The sequence below is a fragment of the Hipposideros armiger genome, unplaced genomic scaffold (assembly GCF_001890085.2).
Source record: "Hipposideros armiger isolate ML-2016 unplaced genomic scaffold, ASM189008v1 scaffold_46, whole genome shotgun sequence".
Lineage (NCBI taxonomy): Eukaryota > Metazoa > Chordata > Mammalia > Chiroptera > Hipposideridae > Hipposideros > Hipposideros armiger.
The window spans coordinates 3,359,802-3,373,544 of record NW_017731396.1 but is presented as its reverse complement, the minus strand read 5'-3'; the positions used below and the strand labels follow the sequence as shown (position 1 = coordinate 3,373,544).

Sequence of the window (13,743 nt, the reverse complement as noted above, 5' to 3'; positions counted from 1 at the left end):
AAGGAGTAAACCAAGGAACAGGAAGACATGGGGTCCAAGACATAAGGGTTCTAATAGCGTTCCATTAGATATAGTCAGAAGGCTCTGGACAGATTCTTCAGGAAGATGAAAGTGACTAAACACCTGTTGAGTCCAAAGATCTTTAAAAACAATTTTTTTAGTAATTGTTTTGTCCTACATGAAAGTGTTATGTATACTATGGTACAAATCATTTTAATAAAGAAATGCATGTTACATATATTGCTATTTCCTCTTACTGAATATTCCATTAAATATAATCATGAACTAATTATAAATTATAATGGGGCTAAGTAAAATACTAATATCTCATAATCAAAAGCTGATTAGCATATTGTTCAGACTCTCATGAAGTGTACTGCCTCCACAATTTTTTTTTTTAAGATTTTATTGGGGAATTGGGGGAGGGGAACAGTGTTGGGGAATTGGGGAAGGGGACCAGCCAAGTTGTTGCTCTTCAGTCTTCATTGTGGAGGGCGCCAGTTGCCATCTGGCTTCCCATCGGCAGCTCGTGACCTCTAAGCTCAAGGTGCTGTGTTACAATCTTAGTTGCGAGTGGGCGTAGCCACCATCCCATGTGGGAGTTGAACCAGCAGCCTTGTTGTTAAGAGCGCACGCTCTATCCACTGAGCCATCCAGGCGGCAGCTCAGCTCAAGGTGCTGAGTTCAGTCTTAGTTGCAGGTGGGTGTAGCCCACCATTGAACAGGCAATCTTGTTGTTACACCAGCTGAGCCACCCTGCCACCTGTTAACAGCTCAGCGACAGCTCAGTGTCACTGGTCCATGTGGGAATCGAACTGGTGGCCCCGTTGCTCAGAGCCTGCGCTCTCAAGCCAACTCTTAACCAACTGAGCCAACTCGGCCGGCCCTGCCTGCACAAATCTTTAAGAAGAGCTTCAGATAATTGCTAAAAAGTTTGGGGTTAAATTGGTGATAAATTTATTTAAAATTAATCAAATGAAAATAATCCCTCAAAAACCTCCAGGGAAAAGGAAGCTGTGCAGGAGATAAAGTTATAGCTTTCTCCTCGCCTCAGCTGTGAGTGGCATTTAGTCACAATCGTGTTACTCTGAATATCGAGCTAACGAAGATTATCAATTAATTGTTGAGAGTGTGGGGGTGGGGGTGGGGGAGGGAAGGAGAAAGCCAAATTCTCATGTTCCCCAGTAGAAAATCAACAGACTTAAGATGAAAACTGACAAGGTGAGAAACAGTAATACAAGCATGTTATTTAGAGACATGAAGGTAAATACCAAAACAATCAGCTAAAAGAGGTAAACGTGGCTGCCTCCAGGGAGAAAAGTGGGCACAGGAGGCCTGATTTCTTTCTAACAACCCACAGGGCAACACTTGGATCCTTAAACCAGGAGCATGGCTAACTTTGATCAATAACTAAACTTCAAAGCTCTAAATAGGTAGGGTTAATTTTATTCTCCAAAAAACTGGGCCTGTTCAGGGCCCTCTCCATGATTCCTGGGACTTGAGGGGACTCAGGTCATGTCTTCGCTAAATACCGTGCTTCTGCTTCAGGTCAGTCCGCGTCTCCATGTCCACCCTGATGCGGGGTTCGGGGCTAGACCTTAATGGAGACCCCTTCGAGGGGTGTACGTGTGTGCAGGACACGTTAGTAAAAGTTGGGGAGTGGGGGGATTTACACTGCCGACAACTTCAACTTCTGGGCTAGGCATTCTCGTTTCCTAAATAGCCCCAGCTCTCTCCGCAACGTGGGCCTGCCTGTCCCCTTCTTCCTCTGCCCTGAGAGGCCGCTCTGATTTTTACTAGCTCAGTGAGCACCACGATATGCTTAATAAAGCCTGTAACAGGTGAGGACCATTGCTCCTATTTTACAGATGGGGCAACCAAGTCAGGAGTTGTGAGTGGCTCATATCAGCGGAGTGGAGCTCCAGACCCAGGTTGAGCCCTCTGAGCTCTTCCTGTGTCCACCTGCCCTGCCAGCAGCATTCCCTGGGCCTCCCTCGGGATGCACCTTCCTGGAGCTTGGTCGGTAAGATGGGCTGTGGAGAGAAGGGGCCCTGCTGGGAGCCCAGGGTGCTCAGGCTGGGCTGCAGAGGCAGGCAGGGGTAAGCAGAGTGGAGAGGCTCTTGGAAGGAGTGCCTGGTGTGTCCTCAACTTGCTCACTAGCTTGTCACCTCATTTTCCTGATCTTCCTCATAGGCGGTTGTGAAGGTTAAAGGAATTGACAGGCGGTGGGTCAGTGCTCCACAACTAGCCAATACTAGTCTTCCTTTGATGCTCAAGTTACAGCCCAGACAAGTCTGGACTTCACTTGGCCTCCCTGGGAGAGCAGGGAGCCCCTGGGGCACATGATTTAGCTCCCAAGTTGGGGTTGAAGATTATCCTGGGATTGGGGGTGGAATGGGGGTTAGCTTGGGATCAGACCTGCTAAGTCTGTTGCGTTCATAGGGATGGGTGTGGGGTATGCAGCACCCTGAGGGCATGAGTGACCGGGGGCCACTCGAGTTTGGCTGCACAGCTGGACACTTGTGCCCCACCTCTGCCCCCTCATCCCCATGACTTCAGCCCCAGCGCCTGCTGAATGGGGGTCCAAGGTAGCTGCCCAGGGTAAGGGCGGGGCCAGGGAGCGTTCTAGCACCACTCCAGGCTGGGGCCACCCTTGTCCCCTCCCTGCCCCCAAGTCTCCCAGGTTGTCTATCCCGTGGCAGTACCTCTGCCAAGGCTGGGGAAAGGGGTTGGTGATATTTCAAGGAGCAAGGCCCTCTCTTATGGATCCTGAGATGGGTGTGCTGGAGCCCCCCATCCCCCAATCCACACTCTGCCATGGCGGCTCCTTTCCTACCAGTCTGAGTCCTGGTCTTCAGGAAGGGTGAGGCACGTCTGCATGTTCAGCACCATGGAGAGGGGACAGTCCTGTGCCCATGGAGCCCTGGTGTGGCCACCCTCACCTGCTTTTTCAACCTCTCAGCACTTAGGGGAACTTCTAGGAATGTACCAGAGGGCGCCCAGGAGAGGGGTGGGCAGGGTTTTAACCCAGGTCTGAATCCTGAGCCAAGTCAGGCCACATGATATGCTTAAAAAGGCCCCAGTAACTGGACACAAACCAAGCTCCAGCCAGCCCTCTGGGGTCTGGGGTGGGACCTAACAATCCTCAGCACCTCCTGAGAACACTGCAGGGCAGCCCCAGAGCAGCGCACCCACCCCCCCCCGCCATGATCTTGTCAACCCCTCAGCCCTGGCCCCAGAGGTCTGTCACCACTGGCTGTGTCGGGCTTGGTGAAGGAATGACTAAGGCAGCTTTCTCAGGGCAGATTTGGGTCCAGTTTGATGACTGCTGTGTCTCTTGGTGCCAAAGCACAGGTGCTGGTCCAAGGTTACACCGGGAAGGCCCAGCCTGCCCAGACATGTGGCAGACACTGGGAGGCCAGACGCCGGGTCCAGCCGAGCCTGGCACACAGGAGCACCCAATAATGGGTGATGCAGCTCCTGCCTGGGTCCATTCAAGGTCTGGGGACACACGATTCAGAACTTTGTTATAAATACACGTGTTTGGTGAGTGAGGGGTGACAGAGGCGGAGATGACGCTGCACACAGCTGGTATAGGCTTAGAGGTTGAACACCACAGAGAAAGACAGTCCGCCCAGCAGGGCAGCTGGGCAGCATTCTGGGGCCTGTAACACTTGGTTGGTGGGCGCGCCGGTGGGGGTCTTGTCCAGGGCTCCCTGGCCCGAGGTCCTGGGCGGCACCAGCAGCGGGACTTGGGCTCAGCTTACATCATTCAGGGCCTGGTGGGACATGAGGTCTTGTTAGGATGCTGGGTCATGTGCAGGCCGAGAGCCCCTCAGGGAGCCCCAGGCCCCCCCACCGGGCCTGCCCCAACAGGGCTGCACCTTGCGGGCAAACTCGGGCAGGACGAAGGCTGCCCGGTGCACGTCGGAGTTGTAGTATCTTAGCTGCATCTGCTCCACCTGCTTCTGTGTCAGCTGCTGCACGGGCTCCCGGAAGTTGGTGTTCTGTGGGGTGTGGGGGAGGGGAGATCAGGGGAATGTTCTCCGTGTGTCTGCCCCCTCCCACCCCCAGGACTGCCGGAAGCTCACGGGGTTTTTGCTGCACAGCATGAAGCCGATCTGGCCGCTGGGGTAGGTGGGGATGGTGCAGTAGGCGTAGCTCACCACGGGGAACAGCGACCTGCAGAAGTGCTGCATGTCCTTGATGAGGTCCAGGTGCAGCCACTGGCACTCACCTGTGGGGAGGCAACATCAGCATTGGCACAACAGGTGGGCCCCGCCCCGGCCTCTCCTGACGGCTTGAGGCACTCACCCTGGCAGCACAGGATGCCATCCTCCTTGAGGGCTGTCTTCATGAGCTGGTAATAGGACTCCTTGAAGAGGCTCTCAGCAGGGCCTGCGGGTAGGGAGGGACCAGGGACGATAAACACACTCTGGCTGAGACCTCCTGAGCCGGGCCTGGGGGAGGCAAGGGGTGGCCACTGTCACCTCACTACACAGACCCACACAGCTGCCAAGGAGCAGAGCTGGGACTTAAACCCAGGTCTGTGGAATTCAGAAACCAAACACGAAGAGGGTGCTTTTGAGGGGCACAGGGGTCCATTGCCCCAGGATCCGAGGGGGCTCCACACTTACTGCATTTCCGAGGGATTCTCCTTGGCACTGCATCGGGGGCATCTCCACCCCGGGCCTTGGTTTAAAAGGAGAACCCACCACTGCCCTGATGCTGGTTTGTCAAGAGCAGAGAGGAGGCTGAAGAGGAAACTGGGGCCTCAGTGGGCCAAGGCCAGAGCCCCACTCTCCTCCAGGTCCCCAACCAACTGTGAACTTTGGTCAGTGGCCTGATCCCCCTACTCCGCTGCGCCATGTTTGATGGGGGAGGTGACACTGAGAAGGAAAAAGTGCTGTGCTAGTTCTGGGAAGGCGGGCTCCTGAACTGGAGGCTGCTGGAGGGTCCCGGGCACCCCCCTTGCTTACCCATGGGGTCTGAGGAGTCAGTGATGATAACATCAAAGGCGTCCTGGTTCTGTTTCATGAACTCAAAACCGTCGCCCACATGGAGGGTCAGTTTTGAGCTGGAGTAGCCAACGGCCATGCCCGGCAGGAACTTCTTAGAGACTTGAATAACATCCTGAGGAGGGGACAGGAGGGGCCAGGGTGGGCCACAGGGGTTGGGGACCCTGGAGCCAAGTGGAACTCCCGGCAGTCCCTCTCACAGGCTGGTCCCTTTTGGCCAGCCACTCATTTTGTGGAACCCCCGTTTCCACATCTGTCTAACAGGGAGCATTCGGGGCCCTTCCACTCCTCATGGAGGGCTGTCCACTGTTCCTGTGCTCTCCCGCCAGAAAGCATCGCCCCATCCTAGTGGCTCTCTTGCTGCTTCGGGAGACGGCAATTCCAGCCTCCGCCAGAACCAGTCCCGCCTCCATGGGAATGGAGGAGCAACATGGCCGGCTGCTTCTCATTCAGGCCTCAGCTCAAAGCCACCTCCCAGAGGCCTGCCCAGACCAGCCTCCACTCATTAGCTTTCAGCTGCTCGTCATGCCTTTATCAGATCACGTTTTGATGTCTCCTCCTGACTAGAATATCAGCTCCAATGCGGACTGGATCTGTCTACTCATCACTATACCCCAGCACCTAGAGCCATGGAGGCCACGTAATAGATGCTCATTAAAAACATGCTGCATGTCAAGAACAGATGACCTAGTAGCTGGAATGCCCCTGGGCCTTGCCTGGGACTTGAATTAAAAATCAGCACTCAGTCTAAGAACTAGCATCAATGGCACACCTACTACGTGCCAGCCTGTTACTATCCCACTAAATGCTCCCAACATGTTTTCGAGATGAAGACACAGGCCTAGAAATAGTAAGCGGCTTGCTCAAAGGTATGCAGCCAATTCAGCGCAGAACCGGGACTTGAACCCAGACCCCGGTTATGCTTTGGGCACTCACCTCATCAATCTCGCACTGCACCACTGACTCCACTGAGGAATGCTTCACCACCTCCCTCAGGACACCCCCGTCCCCGCCCCCGATAATCAGCACCTGGGAGGGAGACAAACAGTCAGGAGCAGGGCCCAGCACCAGCCTCACCAAACAGGCTCCAGCAGGACTCGGCGGCCCGGGCTCACACTGGGCAGATGCACTCAAACAGAAGCCTCGGAAGCCAGGGGATGTGTCTCAGCTCCTGATCCACAGACCTCATTACTTCATTTTCTACTCTCAGAAACGCTGCTCTGCCTCAGGAACCTGCCCCGAGGGGGCCCCTTTTTCCTGGAAACTGCTCCCTGAGTTTCAGGCCTTAGCCAGAACTGTTTGCTCCTCTGAGACCGTGTCAGCCCCCCACCCGAGAAGTGGGCCGCTCTGCCACTTACTCCCCTTGTCCTTGCTAGCACGTTCTCTGACAACCACACAGGAAGCACCTGGGCTGAACAGTGGGCAAGGGCGCAGAGCCTCCAGCACTGTCCTGTGCGGCGCTGAGGGGTGGCTTTCCTATCACTGGCTCAGGGCTGAAGCTTGGTGGGAGCGGGGTACCTTGCGAGGGTTGGGGTGGCTGCAGAGGGGCAGGTTGGCTATCATCTCCTGGTAGGAGAACTCGTCTCTCTCCGTGCACTGGATGACACCGTCCAACACCAGCACGTTGCCGTAGCTCTTACTGCGGGGCGGGAGTGACAGTCAGGGACCTGGGTTCCCTGGGGTGGGGGCAACGTGCTCCCGCTCACCTTGGGAGAGAAGAATCTCCCCCAACCTGCGAAGGGGTCCCAGAGGTGAGTACTGGGGGCGACACGTGGCGAGGACCCGCAGGCAGGCCCGTAGGGCGGAGGTTGGGGTTCGACTCGGGTCCGACTCTGACGTATCTCTGACTGACACGTGGAGCTCCGCGCTTCGGGTCGGCGCAGACTCCAGCTCTCCCTGACCAAGAGGACCGCCCGAAACGCAGGCCCCCCCAGCCCAGGGATCGGGATGCAGGCTGGGGAGGGAGCCGAGGGAGCACGCGGGCCTAGTTCACAGGAACTTCTGACAGTTCTGCAGGGGGAGGGGCGGGCAGAGACTGCCCGTGGGCGTCGGAGGTGAAGGGCGCAAAACAGGCATCTGAAAGGAAGCGGGTGGGCTGGGCCGAGGTCAGGTCAGGAGTCCCGGCTGAATCGCGAGGGGGTGGGCAGCCGGCGCGCTGGGTTGCGAGCCGTCGCAGGGGGTCGGGGAGGCGTAGCGGGCTGGCGGTGGTACCTACCTGCGGAAGACAAGGATATCCTGGTACCGCGAGCGCTGATGGTGTAGCAGCTGCTCCACCTGCAGCGACAGGGCCTGGCCGGGCCACAGGCTGCACGTCTCGCGGAACCACCCCTCGCGGATGGCAGCGGGACCGGAGGTGGCGGGGCCGTCGGGGCCGGGCTCCATGGCGGAAGAGCGGGCGGGCGGGCGGCGCGGTGCGCGGACCCGGGACTGCAGGCCGCGCGGAGCCGCAGCACAACGGGACCAGCTCCGCCCGCCGCCAGCGCCTCAACCTAACCCGGCCGAGGGGGCGGGGCCTGTCGGCAGGGGCGGGATCCAAGCCTTCCAATGATGGTGCGGGCGCGGACGCGCGGCGACTCGGTGGCACCGCCCCGCCGGCGCTCCGAGCACGCTGATTGGCCGCTGAGCCGCAGCGCGGCGCCCAGTGGCTTGGACGGGCCGTCTGTCGGTGGCAGCAGGGTAGTGCAGCCCGCTCCCAGGGGCCACGTGGGGCCGTGGCCGGGCGGCCGCGGTCGGGCCTCCGGGCGGGGCGCGCCGGCGGAAGGGGTCCCAATCCCGCCTTGCGCCAACCGGGGCGGTGCAGCTCCTGGGCCCCTGCTCTCTTCTTTGGGTCCCGGAGGCACCTAGGGCCATGCCGCACCGCAGAGGGAACGAGAGGGTGACGGACTCCAGAGGGGAAACTTGAGCTGACATCTCGGCTCCGCAGGAGTTTCCAGCGCTGGGGCAGCCAGTTTGAGCCCTCTGGCTGGAGAAATGGGAGCTGGCGGCTACATTGTTGGGCGAAGAGTTAACGTTGCATAGGAGCGATAGCGTGTGTCTGTCGCCGCGCCCCCAAATTTGGCTCCCTGTTGGACTTAAACTGAGTGTATAGTTTGTCGGGGGCGCATTGAGGATTTTTATTTCTTGGATTATCACGGCCCTGCGACTTAAGCTCGATTTATGAATGTTCTCTTAGATTCTCTGAGCCATGAGCATTTGGGTGCTAAATAAGAAACCTCTTTTCTAAACGAGTTTCTAAATTTACCAGCAGTGTCCCGGAAGAGGCGAACACATGCATATTCAGCACCAAAAAGACCAGCATGCAGTTTTTTTGGCAAACTGGGCCTTGCTCCGTGAGGAGTGGGCGGGAATGTGCTTTGTTTTTATGAAAATGTCAAGGAACTTCTCAGAATCACATTAAGCATGCTAATTACCAAATATTAAATGCTAATTGCTGTACGAGCTAGTTCTCCCAGCTAGGTCTTAGCATGCCAAGGGAGATGAAACTGGTGTAAGCTACTGGTGACATGACAGGGATGTTTCTTAACTGACGTTTTGCAGCCTCCACTGGGAGGTGGGCAGCATGTTCTCTGTCTGTTTAACCCCAGATGAATAACACAATCGTGTTTATCTGTTAGTGCGAGCCTCAAGCCTTAGAGCAACAATGTGCCTTGGTTGACTTTAAACCCTTTAAAGGGGAGGTGAGCCTAGGCAGTTAAAGTATTGCTAGGAGATGGCTCCTTGGGAACTGTTACAGGACCTGAGGTCATGCAGAAAAGGATCACACAGCGGATACCATACCGGCAACCAGTATGTCCGGTTACTACATTGCTTCACTGGCTCCAGCCCTGTACTTGGATCATGGTGTTCACATCACAGCCTGTACTTCCTCCATCAAGATGTTGTGGGCCAACTGAGTAGTCCCACCCCCCAAAAAAGACCTTTAAGTTTTCTTTCCTATAGAAGTGTTAAGTCTCCTCCCTAGTTTCTTAGTCCCTTAGCCCTTGGCTTTGATTACTCTTCTAATCAGTTTCTGAAACCTAGACTCAAGATTGCCCCTAGACTGAATCACAGAATCTCTCTCACTCACCCTGGTTTTAGATAACTATTTAAAACCTGTGAATTCCCAACATTCCCCAAGCCATTCTGGACCTAACTCTTGGATAATCCCATCCCAGGGACTAAGTAGGTTTTAACATTTCTCCAGGCCAGTAAGCCTAACATTCCTTCCAAACTCATTCTGGGCCCAGATAATTGACGCCACTTGAGTGATGGGCTGAATGGCAACAGGTTTCATAAGAGCTAATAGATTTATTAATTAAAATCTATTTTTTGTCATTCAGGGGCTTTGGGGATACAGACGACACCCCAACAAGATTGCCAGTCGCAACCAAAGAAGCCAACAGGAAGCCAACAGTCTTCCAGGCGGATCTCAAGACCCCTTCCTCTCATCTAAGGTCAGGCAGGGCGAGAGTTTTGTGAGTCCCCCGATAGGTTGGGGCAGCTCTATACCCCTGCCCAGCAGGAAGCAGATACAGAAGAAAAGACCTCCTGTCCCTCAACTTCCCATAGAGATTTTATGGGGATCATGTCTCTCAAGGGGAAAACAAGGCAGGCAGTTAGAGGCAGGCATTGGGTCTCTGCATTCCTGCATGTCCCACAGAATGCACTGCCCAAAAATTTCCACCCAAAAATTATCTTTTCTTCTAATAAACTCCCTTTCTAAAGAGATGAGATCAATCAAGTGGTCCCACACCCAGAGGGCAACAGCCCATTCTAGAGAAAAAGGGATAAAAACTCCAAGTGAAGGGAAGTCTGGGCTTTTTAGCTGCCTTCCTCCATTCTATGAGCCTCGCCTTTGCGCGCGTGGCCCGCTCCAAACTCTTTGGAATGTAATTTCTCTTCTAATGGTGGGTCCTTGAGCCATTCTCTACTGCTCGGGCCCACTTCTATTTCTTTGAAATGTACTATCTCTTCTAATAAACTGCTTTTTCACTACTTTGCTCCAGTATCTCGTTCAATTCTTTGCTCAAGTTGCCAAGGACCTGGACTTCGTGCCAAGAAGGGCCCACTCTCCGACAACAAAGACATTTACACCTCTGAGTTGGGATCGCCTGTTCACTTCTGTGTACCCTGGGCTAGACTGTGAGCTCCATGCGACTAGGGATGGTGTGTGTAGCTGGCAGCACTGAGAAGAGGCTGAGTGAGTGTGGGAGGGCAGGATCTGGTCCAGGCATCTTATGGAGTCAGCTGTCTTGGCTTTCTTCCAGGTGCTGCACAGCTGAGCCCAGACAGGGGCCCTGGCATTCCTGGAACACAGCACAAGGGGCCAGCGGAGGATCAAGTCCATTCCATCTCTCATGCAAGTTGAACAAAACTGTTCCAGCAATGAGAAAGACCATAAATGACCCACTTTGCCCTCCTGTAGAGGGGGTAAGACCGTGGCCTCTGCCTCAAGCACGAACAACAAATGGGAATTGTAGGCTAGTGTGCAAAACTTCCAAGTTCAAAAAAACCAAAGGCCCTGAATAAATTACAGGCGAAAAAGTCCCTACAGGTACAGGACCAAAAGCCCAGAAATGCCACCCAACTTTAGATCACAGGGAGAAAAAACTGGTTTTGCCAGAAATAGCTATCATTACGTTGCCCAGTTAAATTCATCACTGGTGTGGGAAATCAGGCTGGAGAAAACCAGGGTAGAGCACAAAATGTTTCCCCAAGTTGAGACCAATGTGCATTTAGAACTCAGTAAAGCATTACTGTCTAGTGGGTCGACTACCCCAACCTCCTAAAGGTAGTTTATAAAAGGGGGAGCAGGGAGAGGTGGGTGTATGGCTACTGTCCAAGGCAATGGTTAAATGGGGCTGCCACAGGGTTTGTGTGTCTCTGTCATTGGAGGTTTTTGGCAGTTAGCACTTGAGAGTCATTTTTTAAGCATTGTGTTCAGCCAGGCAGACAGCTGTGGTCATGAGTGGGATGAATTTGGCCATTTCGTGGTGTTACTTGGTGGACAACTGCTCATGGCAAGCTGCCTAGGGCACCACAAACAGCAAAGAGCCCTTCAGCTCATCAATTCTCTCCACCTCCAACCGTGCGTGGGCCCTGTCAGATCCCTCCTTCCAGAGCGCAGGCCCAGTCCGGGCCTCTACAGTTCAGAGCCACTGAGCAGTTCCCCACTGGCCCCCCCCCCCCAAGCGCTCTCCCCACCACATGCAGCTCCAGTGAAATGAACTCCAGCTCTTCTCCACACACCCCTTGTCTCCATCCCATGGCTCAGTCCTCGCCTTTCAGGTTCCACAGACCAGGAAAATTTCAAAAACACAATTGACATCAGGTTGCCAATTTTTTGTTTTGTAAGAAAGGACACGTAAGACTTCGACTCCTATTGTCTGTGGCCCCCATCTTTAAAAAAAAAAACCAAACAAACATTGACACGAAGACAAAACTGTAAGGATAACTTGCAAATAAAGGACAAGGTGTTGTTTTACCTGAGAAACGTAAGACGGCCCCTCCTTGTTCCCCTCGCACCTCTGGCCGGCGGGAGGCCCGCTGTGGCCCAAGCAAGGTCTGGGACGTGCTGCCTTGCTGACAGCGGTGGTTCTGGACTTAAGCGTTAGACCATCTGGACAGCTTGTTCAGACCTGGTCGCTGGGCCCGCCGAACTCTGACCGGGCAGGTCTGCGGTGGAGACTGGGCTTCACTCAGCCTTTCTAACCAGCTCCCCGCTGGTCTCTACCAGGGACCCACACTTGGAGTAGTACTGACTACAAGGTTCTCTGGACTTCTTCCTTTAGTCTTCAAGGTTCAACCCAGTGCACCTTTCATGAAGCCTCCTCAGGCCATCCGCAGTAGAAAATAATTTCACATATGTTCTTTTTTTTTTAACTGAGCCATCCTGCCACCTGTTAGCAGCTCAGCGGCTGCTCAGCTCGGGCCGGGACTTGAACCACTGTTGCTCAGAACTCAAACTCTTGAGCAAGCTCTTAACCAACTGAGCCACTCAGCCGGCCCTCATCTGTTCATTTTTTTTTTTTTTTTTTTTTTTAGCTGAGCCATCCCGCCACCTGTTGGCAGCTCACGGCTGCTCAGCTCGGGCTGACTCGAACCGCTGTTGCTCAGAGCTCAAACTCTTGAGCGAGCTCTTAACCAACTGAGCCACTCAGCCGGCCCTAATCTGTTCATTTTTGATAGCAGAGACCCTGCCATTTTTTTGGCAGACTGCTCATTGTGCCTCAATGTCTGTTCTTTCCAAACCCTGGGCACATGGGCACTGAAATGACTTTCCCAGTAGCCTTTGCTGTGGCTGTGTGACTAAGTTCTGGCCAATGGGAAGTGGAAATGGGCAGTGTACTTTTAAAGGGAGCCTGGGTTCTGTTTCCTCCCTCCCTTCCAGCTGACTGGAATGAGGGTGCCATGGATGGAGCTGGGGTAGTTATTCGCCCACAACGTGGAAACCCTGTGGTCCAGTTCAGGATGGTAAAGCAATAGATGGAAGCCAGAGTCAGGACTGTGAGTTGCCACACTAGTTCTAGACTGACTACTTTTACAGAAGAGGGAGAGAAAACATCTATTTTGCTAAGCCATCAAGAGTCTGGCCTTTCTGTCAGTTTCAATCATTCCAGTCCTAAGTGGGCAGACCCTGGGCATTCTGCGACACGACTGTTCGCTGTGCTGTTCCGCGGGTTGCTCCCCTGCGCCAGGCACAGTGATGTCTGACTTGGCCTGGAGGCCCGCAGGGGATGGCACAGTCAGCCCTCTCAATAATTTGTGGGAAAGATTTCCAAGAACATACATTCCTTGTTTAAGTATTTGTGAAAACAAAAATAATGGTATTATTGTTTTCTTCATTTAATAGCCCATCTCAGGAAGAAAATCAAGTGTAATTCTAAAGAAATAACCAGAGACTGGACCACAAATCCATATAAGAAGTTCAATGCAGTGTTATTAAGAAAAGTACAACAATGAAAACCTAAATGTTTAATAGTGTAGATTAATTAAAATCAATTTTAGAATGACAAAAAGTCTTTGAAGGTGAAAAACGAGAAACAGAAATCCAAGTTTGTAAATGAAATACACACACACACACACACACACACACACACACACACACACACACACGAAAAAGCCTCTATACTGAAATGTTAGAAGTTATCTCTGTGTGGTAAGATTACAGATGATTTAACTTTTTCTTTGCATTTTTGTTTCCCTGATTTCCTATAATGAAAGTGTTGTGATTTTTATGATTGGGAAAAAGCAAAGTAAAAAGACAAAATGAGAGAGAGACAGAGAGAGAGCGAGAGAGCGAGAGAGAGCGAGAGAAAGAGAGAGAGAGAGAGAGAGAGAGAGAGAAAGAGAGTAAAAGAGAGAGGAGAACAGGAAACCGGGCCCTCCAGGAGTCTGGGCTGGCTCTAAAGCGCCCTGCCACTCCTCCTCCAATGGCATTCTTACCACCCAGCCTCCTCCACGTTATCTGGAGGCGCGTGCAGGACGTGACATGGCCCATGAACCCTCTTGACATAGAGTCAGATGAGCATGGCGCTTGCTGCCTTACAGAAGCCGTCCTTTTCTGAGTCATGGGGTATCTCCCACATTCCTCCTTGGGGGTGGCTCCGAATTTCCCGGGGAATCACAGTATCCTCCAAGGGCACACTTACCCAGACAGCTGGAGATGGTGATCTGAACAGGATGGGATCTGCCAGCTCCTGCCAGCGCTGCGGTGGCAGCAAAAGAACAGTCAGAACTAGCTTTC

At 53.6% G+C, this 13,743-nt stretch overlaps 1 protein-coding gene across 1 annotated transcript; it reads right to left on the bottom strand.

The window, feature by feature from the left end:
- Window positions 1–1,214: 1,214 nt before the first annotated feature.
- SRM (spermidine synthase) lies at window positions 1,215–7,492 on the bottom strand. The gene is made up of 8 exons (XM_019639680.1): window positions 7,234–7,492; window positions 6,537–6,657; window positions 5,955–6,047; window positions 4,980–5,133; window positions 4,315–4,398; window positions 4,092–4,237; window positions 3,885–4,007; window positions 1,215–3,779 (listed from the first exon to the last, which is right to left on the bottom strand). The coding sequence occupies exons 1-8, from the start codon at window positions 7,398–7,400 to the stop codon at window positions 3,759–3,761; spliced, it is 909 nt and encodes a 302-aa protein (XP_019495225.1). The 5' UTR covers window positions 7,401–7,492; the 3' UTR covers window positions 1,215–3,758.
- Window positions 7,493–13,743: the final 6,251 nt, after the last annotated feature.